This window comes from Propithecus coquereli, unplaced genomic scaffold (genome assembly GCF_000956105.1).
Source record: "Propithecus coquereli isolate 6110/MARCELLA unplaced genomic scaffold, Pcoq_1.0 Scaffold115, whole genome shotgun sequence".
NCBI classification, from domain to species: Eukaryota; Metazoa; Chordata; class Mammalia; order Primates; family Indriidae; genus Propithecus; species Propithecus coquereli.
The window spans coordinates 2,921,505-2,947,257 of record NW_012135525.1 but is presented as its reverse complement, the minus strand read 5'-3'; the positions used below and the strand labels follow the sequence as shown (position 1 = coordinate 2,947,257).

Below are 25,753 nucleotides of genomic sequence, written 5' to 3'. Positions count from 1 at the left end.
TATTTTGATATCAAGAAGTAAATTGCAATTGTAACCCCCCCAAATTCAAAGCATAACAAAAGTAGTAATCCAGTGAGAGGAAGAGATACATTTTAAGTAAAAGCAATGCATAGGCTTCTAGATTGCTTGATAATCCAATTAATAAAGAAAAGTGAATCATATGACAACATTGAAAAATGGATTTTAATTTCTTTCTTTTTACAAAAAATACTCATATCAATTAATTTAACATAAAATGTATAATATGCCTTTACAATGAGGGCATCAGTAGAGATTGGTTATTGAGTGCCATCCGTTCAAGGCGTAAAGAGTATTTTGAATTGTTTCCTGCAGTGGGAACTTGAAAAGAACCTTAAATCTTGCAGTTCATGTATGAAGGAAGCTTGCTAAAGGTTTTCTGAAATTGGACATCAATCCTAAAATGTACATGATGTTACCAGTAATAAGTTGCAAAGATGAAACTTTCCTAAACTATCAACAATAAAAAAATTTTCATTAACCACCCTAGGGGAAAGACTGAATAATCTTCTGCTCTTTCTATGAAAAATAATATTACAATATAATTGTGTCTGAAAAGCCAATTAGAGTATGAAGTACGAAAAAGTAGGGTAAAGTGTACTATAGATATGGGATAAGCAGTTAATTTTTTAATTTAATTTTTAATTTTTTGCTATTTGTGGAATTTGTTAGCTTTTTAATAAATGTAATTTGTTGTTAATTCTTTTATTATTCTCTATACTCACTTTTGTGAATTCTGTATATTCACATTTGTACCTAATTTTGTATCATGATTTAGCTTCAGGCTTCACAAAATCTGTTCTGGCTGCTGTTTGCACATGGTTCTTATTGGATGGGGAGAAGCAGGAAACCAGGTAGAAGGTGACGGCTGTGGTCTGAGTAGCTTGGAACAGAGTGGTGACAGGGAAGGTAGAGAGAAGTCAATTTCAAATATATTTCAGAGCATATATGACAGGACTTGCTGAAGAACTGCGTGCAAAGGGTAAGGGAAAGGGAATAATCAAAGATGCCTCCCAGGATTAGTTGGAACAGCTGGAAGACTGGGGAAGACAGGTATAAGGGAAGAAGAGTTTCTTTCTGTTGGACATGTTAAGTTCGTCATGTTTTCTCCCCTATATCACCTGCCTTCCACGCTGCCTATCATATTATATCTATAGTCCCAACCATATTAGACTGTAAATTCAGAGGGTGAGAACTGACTGCTTTTGGCCCTCATGAACATGAGATTTCTATTCAGTTGAATTTGACATGTGTTGCACCAACTATATGCACGATGCTCCACCAGAACTAGATTCAAATCCTTTGAGTCAAACTTTAGCTACAAAAAAAAAAAAAAATGCAAGTGGATAAGAGCCCAGATTTGGAATGAGATACACCAGTTAGCACCTTCATTCTGTCACCTGCTAATTGTGGAGTTTGGGAACAGTAACATAACCTCTCAGAGCCTCTTGTTCCTCATCTAAAAATGAGAATGATTATCCTTACCTTATAGGATTATCACCAAGTAAAAATAAAACAATGTATGCAAAATGCTTATTACAGTGCCCAGCATACATTAGCACTCAATAAATGGTAGGATGTACTTGCATTTGGTTTTCTTGCCAATACAGGCAATATCTATAGCACAGACATCACAAAATCAGTGTACTAGAAAATGTTAAGAGAGAGAAGTTATTTTTTCAACATAAGAACATATCTTAAATAATTTCAGGAGAGGATAATAGGTTTCTACACTCTTCCAGTCCTGAAAAAGGGGAGGGGAGCTAAAAGGCACTGTGAGCAAAAATAGAATGAATTTACTCAACTCTTTACTGCACTATTTAACCTCTGCTTTCTTAATCATATGCACAGCAGGAGAAAGGATGTGCTAAAACAATTCATGTGTCATGAACAAAGCAGCCGCAGATTTTAGCTCAAAAATCACACTAGGAAAAGCACCAGTTGGAAGTAAAATAATAAGGCCAAATTTATTTTTTTAATTGAGTCTTGAGTTATAAGCAACCCTTTAATTACATTAATCAAGTAGGCTTCCTCTCAGCAAATGATGAGGGAAATATATTGTCCTAACTTTTACTAAACTTGTTTTTTAAATTGCTGGATATTATTTGGACATATGGAAAATAAATCTCTTGGTTTATTTTTTATTTTTTTCTCCATCTTTTCAATGTAGCCATGGCAAAAGACAAACATACACTTACTTTTAGACATGACTTACTCTGAAAGACTGTAGATCACATTTTAAATTTAAAACATTTACATTTCAATATTTAAAACATTAGCATTCCTCAACTAAATTTCACTATGTTGCTGTCAGACTTTAACACCGTGATTTTTATTTCCATTGTTCTGATTTTTGAATTTTTGAATTTTTGCTGTATGTTCCCAAGAAAATTGGCTCTACCGGTTGGATGGTTGTCGATCAGCAGGTTATTTGCCCCATTTCACAGGTGGAAAAGCTAAGGCTTGTAGGAGATTAGATGATTTACTCAGAGGTTTTATAGTTATTAAATACTACAGCTGGACTGGACCCAGGCCTGTTTCACCCCAGCTCTTCACCAATGTCATGTGCATCTTTTGTTCTAGAATGTTCTCCGTATGTCTGTATTTCTTTGTACATGCTACTTCCTCTGTCTCTCTAGTATTTTCTCTCTGTCTCCAACCCCATCTGCATGCTAACTCCTGTTTATCCTTCAAGGTTCGACTCAGGCACCATCTCCCCTTAAAGCTTTTGCTGAATTCCTTCATCTCTTCCCTCCCACCAGAATGAAGTGGCTCTCCTTCCTCTATATTTCTAGGACACCCTACATATACTTCTATTAATAATAATTGTTTCACTCTGAAAATCATCTCTTATGTGCAAGCCCCCCACCCACACACTAGATTGTAACCCCCTTGAAAGTCAGGGACTGTGTGTTGTTTGTCCCTTAATTCTCAAACCTAGGAGTGTCCTTGGCTTGTACATGCTCGTTAAAGGTAAAAATGATTGTATAAATGAGAGTTTTAAAAATATAGAGTCACCCATTTTCTGAAAAAATTATGAAAGCTTTAATGAATTGCTGAGAGTTTAGCTTCACTTTTGAAGAGACATAGGATTTATAAAGGAAGGCAGGAGGAATGTTAAAATTTAAAGCAAGTAATTTGGAATAAGCCTTGAATTGAAATTTCCAAATTATAATATCATTACAGGAAATGTAAAGAACCTTAATTTATATTTCTGTCATTGCCAGTCATACTCTGAGAATGCAATAAAAGAATTAATATTTTACAGTAAGGGCCCTAAGAGTATACATTAAACATTTTATGTTTCCTGGATTTAAATGATTATCCCCACGTAATTTACACTTTGTTCAAGGAAGTGAACGAACATAGCATCCTTTTAATCGGTGTCATCAAGCAGCCCAACCACTATCCATTTGATCTAATATTTCATAAATGAAATTTGTTTGAGCCAGTTGGCATTTCTCAGATAACCAGGAGCAATCCTGGTTCTGAATAAAATAGAACTAACTCGTCAGTAGGTGACACTCCTGTGTTGTGCCGGTATATCCACTCTCCTCACACTAGGAGGTGCTAAAGAGCCAGAGCTGTTGTCCTCAGAAAGGCGGCACCATCAGCCCTGGTACTTACTGCTCCACAGTAATCATAAACCAGCTTAGGCCTCATCTAAGAAAAAAAATAAAAACTGCAGGGGTCTTAGTAAGAGAATGGAGTTATATAAGACCAGCAATTCAATAAAATTGAAATAAAATATGACAAACACTTTGCGAGAGGAGTGAATTAGTGGGAGTTTTCATTTCCAAATGCACACCTATATTCTACAGACCTATATTTCAAGTTGACCGGCCATTTGCTACTTTTTTCTTGGATTAATGTCTAGTCCTTTGAAAGGGTAGCAGCATTTCAGTACTATCCTTGTGTGCATATAGTCAGTAATGTTTATCAAGAGCTTTGGGAGGAAAGGGCTACATAAATGTCAGTAGTTATTAATATTTGGATTTTTATATTTAGCTATCAAATGTGTTTTCCATAATCTATGACCAGAGGTCTATTTGTAGCCTTCTAACTATAAACAATTTAAGTAAAAATAACCATTGACCACTAATAGTATTTCTTCCATTCTTCTTTATAAACAAGTAATATTTATTAGAAATTAACAATTACGCCCAAATTCTTCAAGAGCTAAGTTTATTTTGACATGTTTTTATACTCCAAGTCATTTAATGCCACTTATTCCTCTGACTTTGGATAATTCTTATGAGGGGTAAGCTAGTTGACAATGATGTCTGCCCACATACCCCACTATGCCCTTACCTTCTTGGCTCTTCTCTTTGGCCAGTCCCTAATTGGTGAATTATTCAGTTGTCTGCTAAATTAAGGGTGACTCACACAATGGTCCTCTATCCTAGCTCAGTTGTATCCATTTTCACATAGTATTATAACGGATCTTTCACGCATTTGTATCCCTTGCCTTCTAACTCCACTTCCAGACTGTAACCCCTGTGAGGGCAGAAATCCTGCCTATGACGTGTCTTGCACATGGAACATGCTTAGATCAATTGAATTGAACCAAAATCTAAGTCTTACACCAAAGATAAGACTCTTCTTTTAAACCTGTGGTCTGGCACAGCATAAAGCTTACAAGCAAAGGCCTATAGCAAATCCAGCAAGATGGTTTTTCTTTTTTTTTAATGGTATTTCAACTCCATTTGCTTGAAAGATCCAAAGTGTTTTTAAAAAGGAGGGATGAAACAGTTGGGTTGACCTACAACTGGTTCTCTGAGACTAGAGTTCAAATCTTAGTTTAGGTTAAAAACCAAGATAAGATTTGAGGGCCTCTTACCACATGCCCTATCCACTAATGCATTTTTTAAGGATTACACAAATTCCCATGTTTAACATTGACTCATAAGAACAAGAATAGGTCAGAATATACTGGCTGAGCTACATAAAAGAGTCTACAAAATATAGGCCTACATTCTTTCTGGCTCAGGCCAGCAGTATTAACCCTTCACTTTTATGAGCACTAAATTTCACTCTAGTTTTAATAATAATAACAATAAATATAATAATAAAATCTTGTTTATATAAGAGGTTCATCTTGTTAAAAATGCACTGAGACTCATGGTGCTTTATAGGACCCAATTTATGCTCTCTTTGGTGATTTAAAGGTGATAACTTCATGTGATTCATTGCTACCCAGTTCTGAATTTTAATAATATAATGACTCATCATGATTTTTACATTTCTTAGAGAACCAGCTTGGTTTAAAACATTGCAGTTGTTTTTACTGGGGTCATCTGAACTATGGTTCCCAGAATGTTCATGAGAAAGACATGCTTATGTGTTCTGAACGGCTGCAATCTATCATGGCTGGTGCTAGGTCGACAGATTATGAGTTTACAGTGTCAGCCCAGTGAATTAAAGCTTTGTTGCAGGCCAGCTTGCTCTGCAATTATTTCCAGTTCGTATCCTATAAATCATCACTCTTCACATGACAACCAGCGATTTCCATCTAACGTTCTAAGCATCCATGTTTTGTCTTAATTGTGCTATATGATTCTGCACCTAGAACGATGTGACATGACTGGTGCCAATAGCTTAGGAAATAAATTTCACTGTCACTAGAACCTATTTAAGGAATTTTCTATGCCCTCACTTTTTTGTGTGGAGCTGTTTTGTATTTATGTCGAAATAATAGGAAATGAATTTAAATAGAAACATTTCTCATGTCTTATCTCTGCAAACAAAAAAAAACCATAATTTACAATAAATTAGCACAGCAGTTGTTAGTGTAGCTCAGCTTTATTTTGCAATTCTCACACCTAAGCTCACAAGATGACACTTTTTCTGATAAGGTAATCTTTATAAGGTAGTTCTGTAGGTGATTAAATCTGACAGATGCTAGTGAAATGGTGAAGTTCAGAGATATAACAGCAAGGACTTGTAAAAAAATTCGTGTTAAAATAATAAAATGTCTTATGATATACCAATAGAAAAATTTATCTGATAAAAGAATATATTAGTTATAACGTTCCATTTCTGTGTCTAAAACCAAAGTAAAATTATTCATCAATAAGTACATAAACCAATTATAACAAAATAAACCATTAGGAAACTGGTATTTTTTAGAATAAAGAATCATGTAGTAATATTATCTTTCCAGTCATTTCTTAGTATTTACATATATCATTGTTGAACAGAATGAGAATAAAATGCTTCTAATACAAACAGAAGCTAAAGAAATAGAATGTGTCTTTTCATAACATTTTGATAGTCTATCTGTTCTTCAAAACATGCCTTGAACACCAGATCTTTCAAAAGTAAAACCTTCATCTTTTCCTGGGGCAATGATGATAATCAGGCAGCTGATGTTTCCAATGATACTAACAATCTGAAATATGTTAAGGTCTAATTGTAGATTGTATAATTAGATTAACCCAATTAATGCTGTGGCTTAGTTTTGCAATGTATTTTTATTATTTGAATGTCTTTAACCCTGGTTTCTTATTTCTAGCAGAAGAATTTCAAAACAGTAGCTCATTGTCCTTGCTTGTTTTGATTACTTAATTGATGTTAGCTTTGCTAGAGTCAATTGATGTTATAATCTATTGAAGAGCTATATTGCAGGATGTGCTGTTTTCCGACTTTCCTATCTAAATATTGGTTGCCTAATGTACAGAGTTCAGTTATAAAAATGGGGACGTTCCCTGAATCAAGCAAATTAACATCCTGGGCCCAATTCAATGCCTTCATTAGCAACCCCTCATACCAAGGCTGTGTTCATACAAGTGTGAAAACCAGAACAACCCTTCAAGGGTTTTCCTGGCCTGAATAATTCCCAGGGAATAGGCTATACTCACCCTGATATTCCAGTCTTATTGCCACAATCTGTTCATTTTGTGTCATTTCATCTAGCATGGACACTCTTTGGAAAAATCTAACCACAAGCAGAGAATGAATATGAAAGAGGAGCAGGATGGGACACCCAGAGAAGGAGCAGCCTGACTTAAGGTCATACCAGGGAGGCGAGATACGGGGGGAAAATGTTAAAATTTGGCACCTTGTATGTCAGGAAACTGTATAGCAGAGAGAGAGTAGTGATATAGTGACTTATTGACCGTATAAACTACAATACTTTGCTACATTTAATTATCCAATACATATTTATTACTTTCTCACTGTTTCTCAGGTAGCTGTAAGGCAGTGAAGTGGGGAACAAAACAGACCAAGTCCCTACTCTCAGAGACCTTTGTTTAGCATTGTTGTATACATAAATATGTGGCGTGAAAATTAAAGCAAAACAAACAAACAAAAAAGAAAACCTCACACTTTAACCTTTTCCGACATGCTAGGCACTATATAAGTACTTTACACTTACTGACTGAGTCCTCAGCAAAACCCATTGTTATCCTCATTTTTAGATGAGGAAACTGTGGCCATTGCTGTGCGACAATCTTCTGAGACCTGCAGTTATGCCTTTTACTTTAACAATGACAGTTTTGACAGAACAGATGACATAGCTTTTTGTGCTAGAGTTTTAAAATAATATTTGTAGTAGGATCACATTCTCTGTTTCCCGCCCAAGAAATGAATGATTCCAACCAGGAAAATAGATGCTTCAAATCCATAGGTCAGAAGCAGTTCTAGAGTTCCTATAGGACAGCTGTTGAGACAAAGCCAATGCCCCACAGGGTGTCTATGAGAAAAATAACTTGGTACAACTGTATAATTGCTTTCATAAAATGAATGGATCCAATCAGGAATTAGAGTTGTAGAATGGACAATGAAACTCATCCACAACAGAACTAATATTTTATTTACCCAGGATTGACTTTAAAATTATATCAGCCATGAAAAGTATTGCACTGTCTTCTGTCTTGAATAATAGGCTATATTTAATTTTAATTATTAATATGTAAAAATAATAAAAGCCACCAAAATAGTCTATAGTCAATTTTCTGATAAAGTAAATTTGTTTTTTTCCCATTTGTGATTTAAATGGCCTCCAGAAAGTTTTCTGGAACTAAATGTTAATTAAAAATATGGAAATGGATTTAAAGCACATTGCAGCACACAGTGTGGAAGAATAATCACAAGAGATTTGTTCACACAACCATGCCCATTCCTCAGTGTGTTTTTTAACTGTCTAGGTTATTGGTTGTTTTTCTGCATGCCTGTTCCTAGAGAAAACTGAGATTCCAATGAAAACAGTAATTACAATTACAACAAATAGGACAAATTGCTATTTGAGCAGGAACATGCAGTTTTCATGGCCAAAAGCAAACTGATGCTCCTATGCTTTCTTGTTTACACAAATGAATTAAGCACGTTCTTAGATTTCTTTATAAACCCAATGCTTTTTATATTTTGCCATCCTTAACACATTGACTGCCACACTAGAAAAAATTTTTTTTTCCTTGGGGCCATGGTGTTTTATTACGAAAATAGAATAAAAACTTTGACAACAAAACAATCCTTTCTAATTTAACGAAAAATTTGTTAATTTTTATTGTTTTCTGCACGTGAGCTGTATAGTTACATTGTCAATATTAATTGTAACAATAAGAACATCAACAAGTAAGATTTTCACAAATCGACAGCAGGGTTTTGCCCAGGGGGTCACTCATCACATAACATGTATGCTACAGCATGGCAGTGAGAGTTGCCTGCACACCACTGGGCTCGGCTCCCAAGGTAAAGAGACGTGTGAGTTACATATGCTTCACGAGGCCCCAGGCTCAAAACTAGGGTGAGTTAAATACAACTCACATGGAAGTTAATGTGTTAAAAAAAAATTCAATCCTCTATGCCTTACATTTGTTGACTTATTTTGGAACAATGCACTGTAATGCTGGTGCTGTGAGGAGCCAGTGAACAAATTCTCTTTCTGACATTCCCTGAGAACGTGCGCTTTCAGATCCTCAGTGTGCATTTGTCATTCTGCTTTTCTGAACCTCTCTTTCCTCCCTAGAAACTAGATATGAACATTTTTGGGGATCCATAGCAAACCAACAGGGTTCCACTTGCACCTGAGGATTAGGCACATGGGCTTTGGAGTCAAATAGACCTGGTTCAAGTTTGGATGGAATTCCCCACTTTCTTGTTACGTGATCTTGGCTGAGTTGCTTAACCTTTTTCAGCTCTAGGCTCTTCATCTAAAAAATAAGGTCAATAAAACCTCTCCTCACAATCTAGCATGACTTGAAGAACTTAATATTCATAAGACACTTTCCAAGTAGCCCAATGCCAAGCACAGAGTAAGTGCTCAATAAATGAGAGTGGCTTTTTTATTTTTTCCATCCTCACCGTTTATTTTCCCAGATGGTGCCAGCACTGCCCATGGGGCTTCCCCACTGCACAACTCCATGATGTGCCTTTCACAGTGTAGTGGGGGTGAGGGCCAGGGATGGTGCATGGAAAGCAATGTGAATCATGGCCCCTAGAATCAGGCAATTTGTCAGACCCCCTAGAAATGTTCTGATGTTACTTCGATCAGGAGCTAGGTGGGAGAGAGTGGTATCTCTCAGGAGCTCTTTACAATGTTAAACTATACTGTGCCTATAAAACAATTATCACTCAGTTTATCCAAAAGTTTATCAGTCAGTTGAAAATAACAATCAGTGCAGTCAAATCAGTGATAAATCTATTTGGTTGTTTGGCCTTATGCTAAACAAATACTCTAGGGCTCCATTGGCAAAAAATGTAGGTATTGCACTGATGCAACAATAGGACGACTAGGTTCCCTGCTCCAAGTGGTATTACTTTTCATAACAAATTTTTAAACTTCATTGTAGTTGGTCAAGCAAATTAGACAGCTCTGAAAATTTTTATTTTTTTAATTGTTTTTATTTATTTTTATTGATACATATTAGATGCACATATTTTCAGGGTACATAAGGATAATTTGAAACATTCATGTAGCCCTGAACATTTTTAAGTGAATGGATACTCCAATGCAATGCTCAACATCTAATGAGTGCCTGCTATGCACAGAGACCTGAGCTAGGGGCCCTCAAGGCGAGTAAGACATGCCCACGCCCTCAAGTTGTTTCCCCCAAATGGTGTAGTAGATCACTCTGCATGGCTGTAACTCCAGGTCATGTGACAAGTACTGTGAAAGCAAATAAGCAAAATACTCTCAAAGCACAAGGAAGATCAGGAAAAGCCTCACATAGGGGAGCAAGCTGGCAGGAAGGCCAGCAGCAGTGTGGACCGGCAGGGCTGAGGAGGAAACCCTCCCAGCAGAGGGAGCAGACAGGCAAGGTGGGGCTGGGAGGGCAGCTCCATCTACACCTTGCTCTGGTTTGCTTTGCTCTCTTTCCTGTTCTTTTTCTTTTTCTTTTTCTTTTTTTTTTTCATGCAACAAATATCTATGGAGCACCCACTGTGCTCCAGGCACTGTGCACACTGGCACAGAGTGAGCAGTCCAGTGTGGCTGGAGCTCAACATCTCTGAAGGCAAGAACTTGGACCTGAAGGGTACGAGATGGTCATTGTCATGAAAGAGAAGGGGTTGGGGGGCCAGACATCATGAAGATGGCCCCAGAGAGTTTTGTGGCTGATATAACGTCCGGACCAAGGGAGAGGGAGTAACTAAAGGCAACCACAAGGCTTCCAGTCTGGGAACTGAGAAGCTGGTGATGCCGCTGAAAGATAAAGAAAATGGAAGAGGAGCAGGTTAGGGGAAGATAATTAAGGAGAAATAAATGGACAAGCTTCAGCCTGTCAAAGATTCCAGTAAGCAACTGCGTGCGTAATCCAAATGTTCTACCTCATGACAGAAAAACACCGAGTCTGGGGATCTACACAGGCGGGCGTATTTGAGTCTTGTATAAATAGAGAAAAAGCCACTTGAAATTTACTAACATAGGATGCAACATCTGTAACTGGACTAGAGATGACCTAGTCCAACCCCTAATTTTACAAACAAAGAAACCACATGGCAGACATACTTTCTACTGAGTGACAGAGCCAATCCAGAACTCTGACTACACATTTAAGGGTAAAAAAATATCCAGATTTCTAGAACATTCCAATCTGAAATATAGATACCACCTAAATTTTTCAGAGCTACTGTTATTTTAGTTTGTTTTTAACTAGACTAGTGTGATTTGCAGATTATAGCTGAAAGGTCTTTTTTGAGAACATATATTACTATATATACCATTGTCTACAAAGTCAGTTTTGTAATTAACTTCTAAGATGTCTGCTTCCATGAAAAGCCAGGGGCCCTTAGAGTACCTAGACCTGTTCCTTACAAGGGATGACATGCCTTTTTATGTCATTGAAATAATGACCTCTGCCATGTATAAAGTTCTCCTGAATAGGAGGAAGGGCTTGGGTGCTTCCTGAAAGAGCCCTGTTTCTAGAATGCCAAGCACATAAGAGTAATTGGCAGCAGTTTCCTCCAAAGCAAGAAAATCCTTCCCTGCTGACCAGAAGAGAGTGCCTAATACAGTTAAAGAATTAGTGGAGATTTTAAAAAAAGGAGGGGTGAGATGGGGGAGCTAAACAGAGAGAGAAATATTTATAACCGTGACAACATGTTTCCTGGTAATAATTTATGAGCCTACTGGAGAAAAAGGAAACACACAAACTATGAATAAAATATCTAAAACGTAAACATCATGCCTTCTGCAAATTTTCTTTAGTTAAAAATTAAGGTTGAGGTTGACTAAAGTAAATGACTACATTTTCGCGGTCTCCTATTTCCTTGATGCTAAGGGTTACCAACTGATTTACAACTTCCTGTGTTGTGTTTGAAATCTATATTTGTCAGCACATTTTTAATGTCAGATTACTTAAAATAGACATTTGGGTCTAAAAGGTCAGGAATAATAATATTACATTGGCTTCTCTTAAAGATTTCATAGAACTTTACATTCTAATTTAGCCCCCAGAACTTTATATTTCTAAATGAATATAGTTTTAAGAATTCCTCCTGCTGCCTCCAGTTGAAACATCAGGACTGAAGTTCAGCACAGTCAGTATGCTTTGAAGTTAAATAAATTACGTGTAAAGCTTTATCCAAATAGTTTCAGCCTCCTCCTATTCAGGTAGCTTAAACTGTCAAAGTAACAGGAAGTCCCTGAATATAGAAAGGCTAGAACCAAGGACCTATGGTTCTTCCATTGTAGTTTCTGTTCTAACCATTTTAATTTATTGTCTCATATAATTTCTGCAAATTATAGGTACTTATTCAAAAAGAGTACTCTCAAATATGAAAGCCATGAAATAGCTTCATCTTCATATAAGGGATCATAAGATGTAATGAAAATGCAACATATGTAAAATTAAAATTTTAAATCTACATTTGATCATTCAAAACAGGCTTTTCAGAAAGATAATTGCATAACTCATCTTTATTATACTAACTAATTGACAGATACTGATATTTCATTTCAAATCCTTAGAAAAAGATAACTTGGAATATTTCTTCAATTTTAAATATTAAAAAACTCAATTTTAAATAGAACACCCTAGATGAAACCAAATGAAAATTTATCTGTGATTAGAATTGTTTGAAATATTTTATACTGAGATCAAGGTTATGCCTTTACAGTATAACTTAGTAAGCTAAACAAATACACTCTGAATGGCTTCTAAAAGATATTTTGAAAAGCATTAGATATTTTCTAACTATTTATAATGGAACCATACTTTCTGTCTGTCACTCTGAGGAGGTTGCAAGATAAGGTCAATCCTAAGATTAAAAATCAGAAGTACAATACTGAATTTAGTAGTTTCAAGAGCTCTGGTATTTCATTTTCTCAAGAGAGACATGTTGAAAGTTTGCAGTGCATGCCCTAACTCTTTACTTTCGACAAAATTTGTCAAAGGGAATCTTTTAAAAATGAATGATATCCAGGCAACCACAGGCCATATTTAAGGCTGAAAAACAAAAGACTAAGAGAGTGATAAATGGAAGGCGGGGAGGAGGCAGATTTTCTAGTTTGGAAAATTAGGTGTAAACACGTTCCTTTTATGAGTAGGTGGTTTGCCTTAGTCCGGAGCATGCTACATAACTGCCTAATTATGTCATGCTATCTAGGTCTCAAAAGAGAAATCGTTTGGATCAAGAAAACTCTTCAAATAACATGGTATCGAATATATGTTTGATATTTTAAAGACTGTCACTATAAGGAAACAGAGTGATGGCATGTCCTCATTAACAGATTCTTCTGAGTTAATTGGGTTGCGTGAGCAATGTTAACAATTACATATAAAAATAGCAAGGACAGTGTCCTCAATATGGCTACTCCAGTCTGTCTTTCTAAGATGGCATTAGAAAGATGATCCTTTCAATAATAACAGTAATTATAAATAATAATAATGATACACCTTGAGGTTTAATAATACCTTCCCTTTGAAGAACTCCCAGCATTTTCATCCACATTATCTAGTTTGTGCTTGAAACAATTCGATGAAGTAGCCAGGTAGCAATTATCATTATCCTCCTTTTACGGATAAATAAACTGAGGCCTAGGGATTTTCTTAGCATCACACAGTCGGAATAGAGCCAAGTCTAAAGCCTATAATTCAGTGATCTATCTTCCAGATTATTGTATCTGCGTATCTGAAAAACAGTCCTATCCCTCAGGAAATGTTTGCACCAGAGCCAGATCAAAACATCGCTTCCTTTTAAATTACATTTACACTACAAGAAGGGGCTCCTTTTCAGATTCATTAGAGAGGGTTTTATTGTCCGAGGTCGTTATGATAGGAGTACTCATATTTCTTTTCAAATTCTAGTATTGGCCTAAAGCAGAAGTACACTGAGAAATACTAAAGATCTTTAAAATACTCTGGAATCAGTTACTTTAATTATTTAGCTTTTAAAAAATTATTATTTCAAGCCTCAGCTAAACAAGATCAAATCAAGATATATAAATAAAAATGGGCACAAGGTGTTAACTGGCGTGTCCTTGCCAGATTGCAAATTGGTTTGCTGTGGCCTGCCAACTTAAATTCCTCCTCGCAGCTTCGGCTGGAATGGGTAATCTTCATTTCCTGTCCTAACTTGTTGTACTGTGTTACCGTTCACTGTTTAGGTGATTAGCATGTGTGGATCTGATGGTCTCAAAGCTCTATTAAGTTATAAATGTTCAAACTACCAGTATGCTGTGGTTAAAAATAGAAGTTGCTATTAGATGTCTATTCATACCCTGCAGAAGCCTGGCAACATTTTGAACCTTTTCAAAATGTAAATACTGCATATTAAGCTTAGGAAAGAAAATTAATGTGCTGCATTTGCAAATTTATTTCCAAGTCAAAATGCAAAAGGGGAGGAGGACTCTTGTAGCAGAATTGATAATCTACATTTACAGAATATATTAAGAAGTTTGTAATGGCCCTAACACAAAAGAAAAATACTTTAGAAATGGATTAATTAGTTTCTCTGATAATCTTAGCTTTTGAATTTACTCTTTTCATTTTAAATTTATGGCCTCAGTATGACATTACTAGAGTTTATTGCATTTTGCAGCTGGCATTCATATGTTGTTACTTTATGTGCAGTATACTGTGGGCAATGGGTTACAATTTTTTGTTAAAAATTTCCAGAACCACACAAGTACTTCTTGATTAGACTTGCAAATGAGTAATGCCTTTCTTCAAGGGGGGGAAAATTAGTTAAAACATTACAAGAATTTTTGTGCCTTTTTCCCTTAGTTAATAGTCAGGAAAGTTTGCAATAAAGTTTGCTTTTTGAAACTTTGACGTTTTTTAGTAAGTTCTGATTTGCATGTGAAGTCATCATCTGACAATTCCAAACAAATGTCTTTTCAAAGCACACCCGTATTTTTGTCTGTGTGCCTGTGGCTCAAAAAGGGTTGAACAGATTTATCTTGCTTTCTGCCATTCAAAATAGTGGAAAGTTGGGGGTATAGCTCAGTGGTAGAGCATTTGACTGCAAAATAGTGGAAAGTTGTAATCTCAACAGCATTTTTAATATCTTGAATAATTTAATAATAGATTTTAATAATTTCGACCTTAATTATAGATTGTAGTGGTACAAACACTGCCCACAAATCACCTACACTTTCTCCAAAGAAGCATTACTAAAGAAAAACAATAAACCAGAGTTAATATTAATGATAATATTAACATGTAAAGTATAAAAAGAAAGCATGAAGTAATATAATACAATTTTCAAATAAAATCTTTATACTACTTCACAGACACAGTAAGATCTGGAAGCAGAATCTAATTCCTATCAGTATGTTTTTAGATCTGAACTGACCCTGTACTTAGTTCCAAGAGAGTTCAAAATTCTTAGCATTTATTCCCATGGTAGATGTCCATTTCATATTGAATATGCAAATTTTAAAAGATTTCTGGTGATTTCATTTGGCTTGTAAGTAAAGATCTTGAATTTTTTTAGAGCTACATAATGTTTGGTGATGAAATTTTGCACTTATGAGTACTAAATTATGCCAAAAAGCCATTTACTTCATATTCTTTAAATACCGTGGCACAATTCAACTTAAAGCACAATTCAACTTTAAATACCATAACACACAATTCAACTAAAGATGTAAACCATCTTAAATAACATTAATGCAACGTGCACATAATTAACAATGTAACTAACTTAATTTTCATGTAACAGATAACATCTGGGGGAAATGTATATTGGCAAGTTATGCAAAACTAATTTTCTAGCGACCACATCTGTTGATGTTATTTATTGTATGTTCACTTAACAGTCCATTATTCTGTTTAGAAATCTATTCTCTTCTTTATTAGAGCTTTTAATGTACTCACCTTTGTTCAAATGGTCTGCTCATTATCAGAAAAAAATATAAATGGCATTCACATGGAACAACATGATTGTTTTTATTATATCCATTTGTGTTGAAGCATTCAAAAATGGCAAGAGAAACACATTTATTGCTTTACATTCAAAGTAATATTTAGGGGGTATTTGAAAGTCAAGCAAAACCAATCATTTGACCAAATGGATGTATGTGTATAATCAGAAACTCCTGATTTTTAATCTCAGCATTAGGCCTCAGGCAAGTCACTTAAAGTCCTTCCCTTTGTTTCCTGATCTGAAGATTATGGGTGCTATTCTCATATATAAAAAGGAAGGTTGCTAAATCAGGATACCAAATAGGAGTGTTTTTTTAATAAACATTCTTGATCCCTTTTCTGTTTTTATTTTTCCAGATTTAAGAGGTAACATATTAGACTTTTGAGGAAAAAATATGAGACAATTACAATTCTACAGGAATGTATAAAAATAGTTATAAAACTAGCTTTATTTAATTTGCTTCAACTTTTCATAGACTTGAGGAAATTATAACGTTCTTTCAGAAAATCTAACTTAATAAAGCTGACCATGTCTCTCTGTTTTAAATAGATTTTATTACAGAACCAGTGATGTTGTAAAACATGAGGTTTTGTTAAAAAAAAAAAAAATACAAAGACCTAATTGTATTTTTTTAAAGAAAGTATTGCATCAGACGGTTTCATTTAAAGATATTTGCTGGCTCTGCTCTCACCACAATTATTGATTCTAATTTTCCTTAAACTTGTTTTTTAAAAAAAGGCTACCATTTTTAATAGGGAAAAAAATCACCGTGATGCTTCTGGGCATTATGTTTATTACAAAGTATATATTTGACAGTGTACCTTATTATTATTAATGAAAAGACTTGATATTTATGCTCATCTGAAATTGTGACATTTTCTTCCCTTACAATATCTCACTAACCTAGCTAAATGTAATTCCTCATGAAAGAGAAAAACATAGCTGTGCTTTGGTTCATTAATAGTATGCAAAACACCCTGAAGAAAAGAAATTCTCATCCCAGTTTTCGTTTATGAATTAAATCAAGTTAATAGTTATATGAGCTCCACTCTTAAAAAATCAAAGAAAAGAAAAGCTCAACTCTCAGTCAGAACCTCAGGTTCGTAGGATAAATGGGAGTTTCACTCCATGAAAGAAATGATGTGAAACTGGAAAGTTCCAAGTTGCCAAGTGTGTGCCCAGTAGACACACACACACACACACACACACACACACACACACAGTTTCACGGTGCCAAAGACTGGAAAACTGGGTTGTTGGCAAGTAGTTCAGATGAGCCTTATAAAGAAATCCAAACCACAAGGATGTGAGGGATAAAACAAGAGAGCACAATACCTGCTCGAATTTAAGTATATAATCTGATGCAGGAAAGGGTACGAGTGGGCAGGTGATAGAATCTGCTTCTACCAGGACTGAGATGGAGAGGCAATCTACAGAGAACTTCCACCAGGGAGACAGGGCAAATTAGCAGAAAAGCCCAGCCTGTGTGTACAAAAGCATAGCAGCAAGACAAATATGATGACAGCAGACCAGATAAAGTTCTGTTTCATTAAAAAAAAATTACTTTGCAGATGAGTTCGTGATTATTTTCTCAGTGCCTGAGATCATTCAGTAAACTATTCTTTTCTCTGTTCTTTTCAATATCTCACTCATCCCCCTCTTACCCCAGACTTCCTGTTTCTCACCCTATATTAAAGTTTATACCACTAAGTAAATACCTTATCATCTTCCCTTGTCTCTGATTCCCATGTGCAGCTTATTTATTTTACCTATAATGTTTCAGAGGCCACTAAAATGTGTTTAGCTGTCTCCTTTTCCTAGCTTGGTAAATAAAAAGCAATAGAAGGTATGGGAGGATGAAAAACAAGAGTGGTGAAAAAATGTACAAATCATTTTGTAGCAAGATGAAACTACTTATATGCCCCATTTAAGAAAAATGCAATGGCTCATGAATGTGATGAGAGAAGAGAACTGTTCTGATATGTTTTCTCAGTATTCCACTTTGATTAACATTTAGTCAACTTAAGATAAACAATCTGGAATGATGTCACTTAACAGAATAAAAATTAAGGGCTTAATAATATCAATAATTTCCAAATATGGCAACTTAATGACGTATTACAGTTTACTGAAAACTGCATAGGCCAAGAAGTCAGCACACCAGGGTTTAATTCCCAGCTCTGTCACAAAGTAATTATTTAACCTTTGGCCAATCATTTAACCTCTTGGTTTCCAAATCTCCTTGCCTATGAAGTTAAGACATGTCAGTGCTTCTATATATTTACACTAAGCTGCAAATTTCTATAAAATCAAGCTAAAATTAATAATATTAATTCAATGCAAAATGCATACGCATTGGTAAGACCAAGAAAAACTTAGCTTCCAGTACATTCCAAAACCTAAATCAAAAACATTAGTATTTAAATAATGAAATGTAACATGTAAGTTTATTTGAAATACTGAAATACTGAAATACTGTAGAGAAGCGAGGAATGAATATACGATTATTTCACCATTATTTTCAGGCTTCACAGGATGATAATTATTTAGTGAATTTATGCATTTCCAGAGTTTTGTCTTCAAACTTGTAAGCTCAGGGTCTGACTTTGTCACCATACAGTGGGTGACTTCATCTCAGGGCCACAATAACAAGCTCATGAGAGTTTATTACATAAACCTAGAACACTATTTATTTGTAGTGAGGAATTTAACAGGCATGAAAAGGAGAACACTCAAGTGGGCATGTCTTCACAGATCAATTGAGACGGGAAATCAAATTGTGATCAAAATGCTGCTTGTCAAACATGGATTTAGAACAAGAGGAGCTAACTAAATGATTCGGATGTTTAATGCCATTAGCACCCTAATCTCCACTCTTTGCCCCAGGTCATGGTGGGCTGGGCACTGCCAAAATTGGCTTCCTTGGCTCACCTTTTTCTTCATCCCCAATGTTGACCAGCCATCAGCCTCCTGGTTGGCACACTCTTGCTAAAGAATAGTTAAATGCTCACAGTGAAGTGTTGCCCTGCCCTCTGTGTTTTTGACAAATCTCCTCTGTGATCTGGCTTTATATATTAACCTTTAGAGTCTTTATTGTCCACATCACCAAATTCTTGATGGCCACTTGACTACTGCCCCCAAGAACAGCTGTATTCTGCTGAATAATATCAATCCCACCAGGCTATTATTGAGTGTAATAAGCACCTAAGCCCCTGCCAAAACTGGAGAGGATATACAGGGTGCCTAAAACCTGGTTCTCTACCTACAGAGAGCTTGTAGACAGGAGGAAGGGGATACTGATGCATGAAACAATTACAGACCAAGGAAATGAAATTCGAAACCACAGAGTGTGGAAAGACAGTGGGGAAACAATATGCTTTTTGCGAGATATGGAGCTCACAAAGCATTAGAGAGCCAAGAGGGCGATGGCATCCAGACTTCAGAGGAGATGGCACTTGGGAGATAACAGACTTGGAACTATGGTACATACAAAAGGAAACCGACTAAAATTGTGGTTTCTCTCCAGAGGCTGTGTCATAATTCAGCTCTTTTCTTCCCTCCAGCAAGTGATAGAGGTTGTCAGGCCTACAGGTTCCCCTTTCCCGGATCCTCTGGAAGAAGGAATCTCATTTGATATTTACTCAACATTCACAGAGCCACCCCCAACACTGGATACAGAGATGAAGGTATGTTTCCTTTTGTCTTTTCGTTCACTCTACCTGAGCATTATATTCTCTTGGGGTGGGAGGAAATGAACCAAGTGTTCTTCTATTTTCTGCCTCTGATTTTTCCAACCAAACATAAATATTTCTCTGAGTGTTGATTCAAAGATGGGCCAGCTAACAGTGGTTCAGCAATTTTAATCTCTTCCACCCCATCCTCTCTCATCTCCACCTTCACTTTTCCCAAAAGTAGGCACAACCTTAGCACCATGATTTAATCTGTCACAACCCTCATGAACAATAATACAAATTCAGGGTAACATCAAATCAAAATCTCCCTCCAGGTTGACATTGTTCCTGGTAGAAAAGTATCCAACAGAAGTTTGAGGTTCCATATGCATCACTGAATGCTCTAGAAATCACTTGAGTGTTATTTACTTTCAATATCCTAGGGGCTGGATCAAGAACAACGGCCTGAGGAGTCCCAGCCAGAAACTGATACTTCAGACGTGGATCCTTTAGTTGGTTTCACCATTGAAGATGTAAAGTCAGTGCTGGGTCAAGTCACAGAAGGCATTCTAATGGGCATTCAGGTACTCAGTATTGATGGTATATTCACTTACTTTATTATTGGTTAATTGGCCAACCTCAACTTTAATGTCTGTAAATATTAATACTACCCACATTCTGCCAGCAAAAGGGATGCTTATGATGAAGTTAATTTAACATCTTGACGTCACTCTCAGTTAAGTCATCTGATATTCAGTAAGATCACAAAATAGATTTGCCAACAGCATCTAGTGTGGTGGGTGTTATCAGTTTACAAAATCATTCAACATTGAAACCCAAAAAATAACATGGTAAAGGCTTTATGCCTTGTCAAGCTGTAAACATTGCTCATGCAAAAGTAATTGGAGTACATTTCTAAACAGTAAACACTGAAGATCAAACCATAATTCTTAGCTAAATCTTCTCACCAAATTTCTAAAGAAAGGCTTTCAAGTCTTTGAACTCCCTCTCAGACAGTTTGTTCCTTTTCACATATCACTAATAGCAAAGCAATTTACACCAATGGCTGCATGAAAATGGTGATGGCAGCAGCCATCTCGGTAGCAGCTGCCAATGATTTATCAAATGACTTAGCTTTATGCTTAATTCTTACTCATTCTGTCCAAAAAAAAAAAAACAAACAAACAAGCAACTGTTTCTACCTCAACATAAAGACTTAGAGGAATTCCCATAATTTTCTAGGCCAAATGATTAAATAAGTAAATTGCATATTTTGAGTACATTTGCAATTTCTTATAGAAATGACCATAAATCAGTAGGAAAACATAGTACATATTTAAAATATTAATGCATCTAAGGGGAAGATTTAGTTGTCACCTGAACATGAGACCATATATTAACAGCACACTGTATTAACAATTAATTTAGAGAGAATAAAAGATTAGCTTGGCATAAGCATACCTTGTTACTTGTTTAATCATCAAATGTTATGGCACTATTTACATGAACATTTAATGATTTGGTGCCAACAGAATCAGCCAAAGTCCTCAGCTTAATAAGGGGTGTTTAGTGTTTACCAGAAATAGTGGAAGAACACGTTTTACACAAAGCTTTATTGTTAACAACCCATGAATGTAATAACTGGTTACTGTGTGGAAGGGCAGAGTGCAGTTGAATTAAGCTGAGTTCGGAACATATCTCCTTTTTAGATTTGATAACATTTCATCTAAATATAGTTTATGTATAATCATGGCCCTGGGCTCCTTTGCAATCCTGCGGCTCTGAAATTATTGCTGAGGAACTACTAGACAGTAATCGAATTGTTTTCAGGCCCCCAAAATTGAAAACATCTTTACCAAGGCTGCATTCCATGTAGTGAGAAGTATGCATTTAACTATCTATTGAAAAAAAAATTTTTTTTTTTTAATATTGGCATCTGCAGCATTTATACCCCTACTTTATAACAGAAAGAATATGGTCGTTGTTGTATGTGTGAGTTATCTTCCCATTGGCCTGAGCCAACCTAGAAGTTCGTTAGCTGGCTCACCTAGATGTAATCGGGCATAGAGAAAAGTTGGGCCAAAGGAGAGGGATGCAGACCCTGCAGGTGCCACGATTATTTCCATATTAAGTGGATTTGTGGACATCAGCCTGGGCCTAATAACAGCCAATTTTTTGATGAAATGGCATGATGACACGGATTTACACATCTCAAGATAGCAAACCCCTTTACATATTTTCTCTCAGTAATCCCAGTAAACTTCATACAAGTTAGGCAGGCACTTTCCCTGATAAATTGAAATATGAGTCACAGAAAGTCATTTGTCCAGAGTTTCCAGGGTCAACAACTAATGAAAGGCCCTGAATGGGAGCTGCGAACTGGGTTCTAGTTCTAATTCCAGCGTCACCCACAAAAACCACATAACCTCTAATATCACGACCAGACTACTTTGGATTTTAATACTCCCGTGGTGTGGCACTTTTTCAGTGTTTACCCTTGTGTCTTGGTCAAATTCCAAGTTGGGTAATTACTCTCTGCTTACCTAAATTTCTCCTCCTATTTTAGATGGCTAAGTTACTTTCCACGTCTAAAACCTGCCTTCTAGTGTTTCTGGCTCTAAAAACTGCCACATCCCTTCTAAGGGGAGCTGTGTGTCAGTGGTCTGTGTATATATGCTGTCTGAACACACTAACCTGCTGTAGGACCATTTAATGAATTGTTATTTGTAAGATGTTTAACCTTTACCCATAGTTTTTTCTCCTTCTTTATTTAAAAGTCATACGGTTATTACAATTTTTGCGGGAAAAGACAGTAGAGCATTCATGTTTTAAGTACAATTTTTTCAGAGCTCCTTCTCTAGTGTGGTTTTAGGCATATTTCACCTTGTATATTACAGAAATTTCTGAAAACGTAATGTGAATTCTTAAATTTTTTGCGTTAATTCACGTATTTTCTCATGGACTTACTTTATAGTTTTAGAGATTGATTAAGAATGAAGTTATCTTGGCCTTGAGATGTTAATTAAAATTACACTGAATAGAGCAAACATTTCAAGCCTATATAGTTTAGGTGTTTTAATTTTAAAGATAAATTCAAAATGAAATTATTTTGGCCTGAGTTGTATAATAAAAATTATACCGAAAGGAGCAAATTTTAATATATTTAAGGAATTACATTTCAGAGAAATATGAATGTTAACACGAAATTTTTGCATTAAATGTTGGCTCTTGGCCCTAAGCAATAGGGTAAAATAACATGAAAACTTTGAGGGAAGTTTGCCATCTTGGGCCTCTAGGTATTTTTAGGTCAACTTGAATTTTCCAGGTTAGAAAAGCTGAGCATGAGATCACCTAAAGGTAATGGTCAATGAGAGGCTATTGTTCCCAGATCATGGGTTTTCCATGGTTTCCTAAAGCAAATAGAACCAGACCCAACCCTAGTGGCTGTGGGATAGCTTCTCTGTTCATCAGTGTTCTGAGGAATAACAAGGAGACATGGCCAACTACTGATAGCCTGTTCTTCACTAAACATGGAGACTTTTGTGCCTGAACTGAAGTACTGATCACTAAAGTCTAGAAACCTGAAACATGTCTCTCCTCTGTCAGCATACCACTCTTTTAGGCACATCTTACCTTCATGAATTTTTTTCCCCAAGGCCCACACTCTTTTTGATAAATTCTGCCTCAATGAAATACCAGAAAGGTCTCCAGGTTAATGTGAACACCCTGGTAAGGCAGTGAAACTGAAGCTGGCAAGAGATATGTGTACATCAGTCCCTAGCAGAAAAGAAATGAGATCGCTGGTGGGCATAGAAATGAATCGAAAGTGGGAAGAGTCAATTCTTTGGATAGAGCAATTCTTCCCAGTCCTTTGAAATTGTGATAGAATTATTTCTCAAACCATTTCAATCCCTATATGGTCCAATATGTTGTATGCCATAAATTTATTTTAATGAAGCAGGAGTAATAATTTTTTAAATAATCTCATGCCTTCATGTCAATGAAAGATAACGTTGATGAAGTTTGTCACAAAATTGGGAGTCAGAATTATGAATTTAAAAGCTAAAGTGTAATATTAACATAATCCTGTTCCCCTACTTAATTTTTCAGATAAGAGCTAACACCCTAACTTGCCTAAGGCTGTCTAGCTAAACTAGTACCTAGGTCTCTCCACTCCTAGAGCAGTGCTCCTATCAACTCTACCAAAATAATGTGTGGGAGGATCAGTGAATTCTGAAGAAAGACACCATTTTCTTTGTAAGTTGGAGGACTATTCATCCCTCGTTTCCTCCTCCACCCAACCACCAAGGAAGGAAAAGATAAGAAACCAGAGGCCAGAGCTCAATCCTAGAGCTTAATAAAACTTGAACCAGAAAAGACTAACTCTCATGTGAACTCTGAATCCAGAATTGGTGACATGAATATGATCTTTCCAGAAATATCAGCTCTTACTAGAAAGGTAAAATAAAATCTACTCAGATACAGCAGCATGGACATTTCAAAACTGTCTGTTATAGTTACACTCTTAAAAATAAATAAGTAAATAATAAATAAATAAATATGAAAAATTATACCTGGGCTTACAAAAGTATTTGATTTTTTTAATTTCTTCTATCAAAATTAAAAGAATAAAAGTTTCTCAAAGTACAGTTACCCCAAAGGCCTCAAATTATGTTATAGATATTAATAATCTAAACTTTGAATTTATTAACACATATGTATATAAACTACTCCTCATATACTTACAAATATTTTTTAAATCACCTAAACAACAGCAACAACAAAAACACACATTTTGCCACATCAGCCACCACTGGTTTCTCTGTACATAATTTTATTATCCATCGTGAAAAAAGGAAGACATTTCCAGGGCTACTAATGTTCAGATAATGTGAAGGCATTTCTGGAATTGCGCAGGTAGCGATGTCAGTCCACAGACTGTCACTGCCAGAGGCTAAATGCTATCACAGCCACAGCAACCACCAAAACCTGACAGCAATTGCTTACTTTTTTCCTCCCAAAAATATACCACAAAGTGGCATCGTTTCAAGAATTATAATGTATGACGAATACTCTTAATTTTGAGAATTGTTCTAATTGTGAGATTATTTGTGTTGTTATTTGACAACAGAAGCTTTCTGGGATCTCATTTAGAATGTGTTATGCGGAGACAAAACCATCTATTGCAAAGGGGATGGGGGGCGGGATCGGCAACACTGCAATAACTGAGCCCAAAGCAGTTATTCTGATTCAGTGCTTATTGGGAAAGTCTGTCTGAAAATACAGATAAATTATCCTATCTTCCAACACAAGGCTATGTGAAAAATGGCTGTCCAAATACCACTTCCTGTTCATAGCAGACATACTATACATTGGGAATGTGCAGAGAAATATGATAAAGTGTTATCACATCACTACAGGCTGAAACACAGCTATGTCTGCAAAACAGGAAGGTGTGTGAGGGATAATGTCTGTCTTTAGGCACTATAGTATGTCAAAACCACAAAGACAATGTGCAGCAAAAGATAGCTCCATCATAACCACTTTTTTATGATTGTCTTCACAGACTGAGATAAACGAAAAGCTGCAAATACAGGAAGAGGCCTTTAATGCACGAATAGAAAAATTGAAAAAGGCATGAAGACTCGGTACAAGGAGAGTGATGCTAAACTTCACAGAAACAAACAAAACCGGCCAGAATAATAGACTCTCTAGAGCATCATATCTCCTTCCTGTAGTTGTGAAAGGAAAACCAAGCCCCACTTTTTATTATCCTAAGTAATTAGAAAAGTATTGGCCCCAATTTTGCTATCGCCTGTCCCACAACAGCCTCTGAATTTATGGCACTGAGTGTAATAAAAACATTTTGTATATAAGAGTTTGGAGAATTATATATAAAAATACAATTACTTTTACAGTAGTCCTTTGACATTTTTGACTAATAAACGCTATTCATCTTCAAGGAGAATGCAGCCAACTTTTTAAATAGCCAGAAATAAGGAAAAATAATAATAATTTTATCCATATTAACCCAAATAAAGTGCCACATTACTGGAGCACTGTGAAAAGATACCAGTACCACACTGCTGAGGATAAAACTTGCTAAACAATAGCAATTCAAATGCGTATACTAGGTGTTTTTTTTTTTTAACTTAAATCATTTGATTTTCTTGTTTAAATGTTTCAGTGTGAAACCAATTTTCTGAAATTATATAATGCAGTTTGAAGCACTTTAATTTATTCTGTACTGT

The 25,753-nt window shown here is 35.8% G+C and overlaps 1 protein-coding gene across 1 annotated transcript in view; it reads left to right on the top strand.

The window, feature by feature from the left end:
- The window catches only part of LOC105820878 (chromosome unknown open reading frame, human C10orf107), a 77,096-nt gene extending 51,632 nt beyond the window's left edge, over positions 1-25,464 (top strand). The window contains exons 4-6 of the mRNA XM_012657454.1: positions 19,395-19,517; positions 19,946-20,086; positions 25,069-25,464. Of these exons, the coding sequence (XP_012512908.1) occupies positions 19,395-19,517; positions 19,946-20,086; positions 25,069-25,143 (339 nt within the window). The 3' untranslated portion in view covers positions 25,144-25,464. The remainder of the gene's footprint in view (positions 1-19,394; positions 19,518-19,945; positions 20,087-25,068) is intronic.
- The last annotated feature ends 289 nt before the right edge of the window (positions 25,465-25,753 follow it).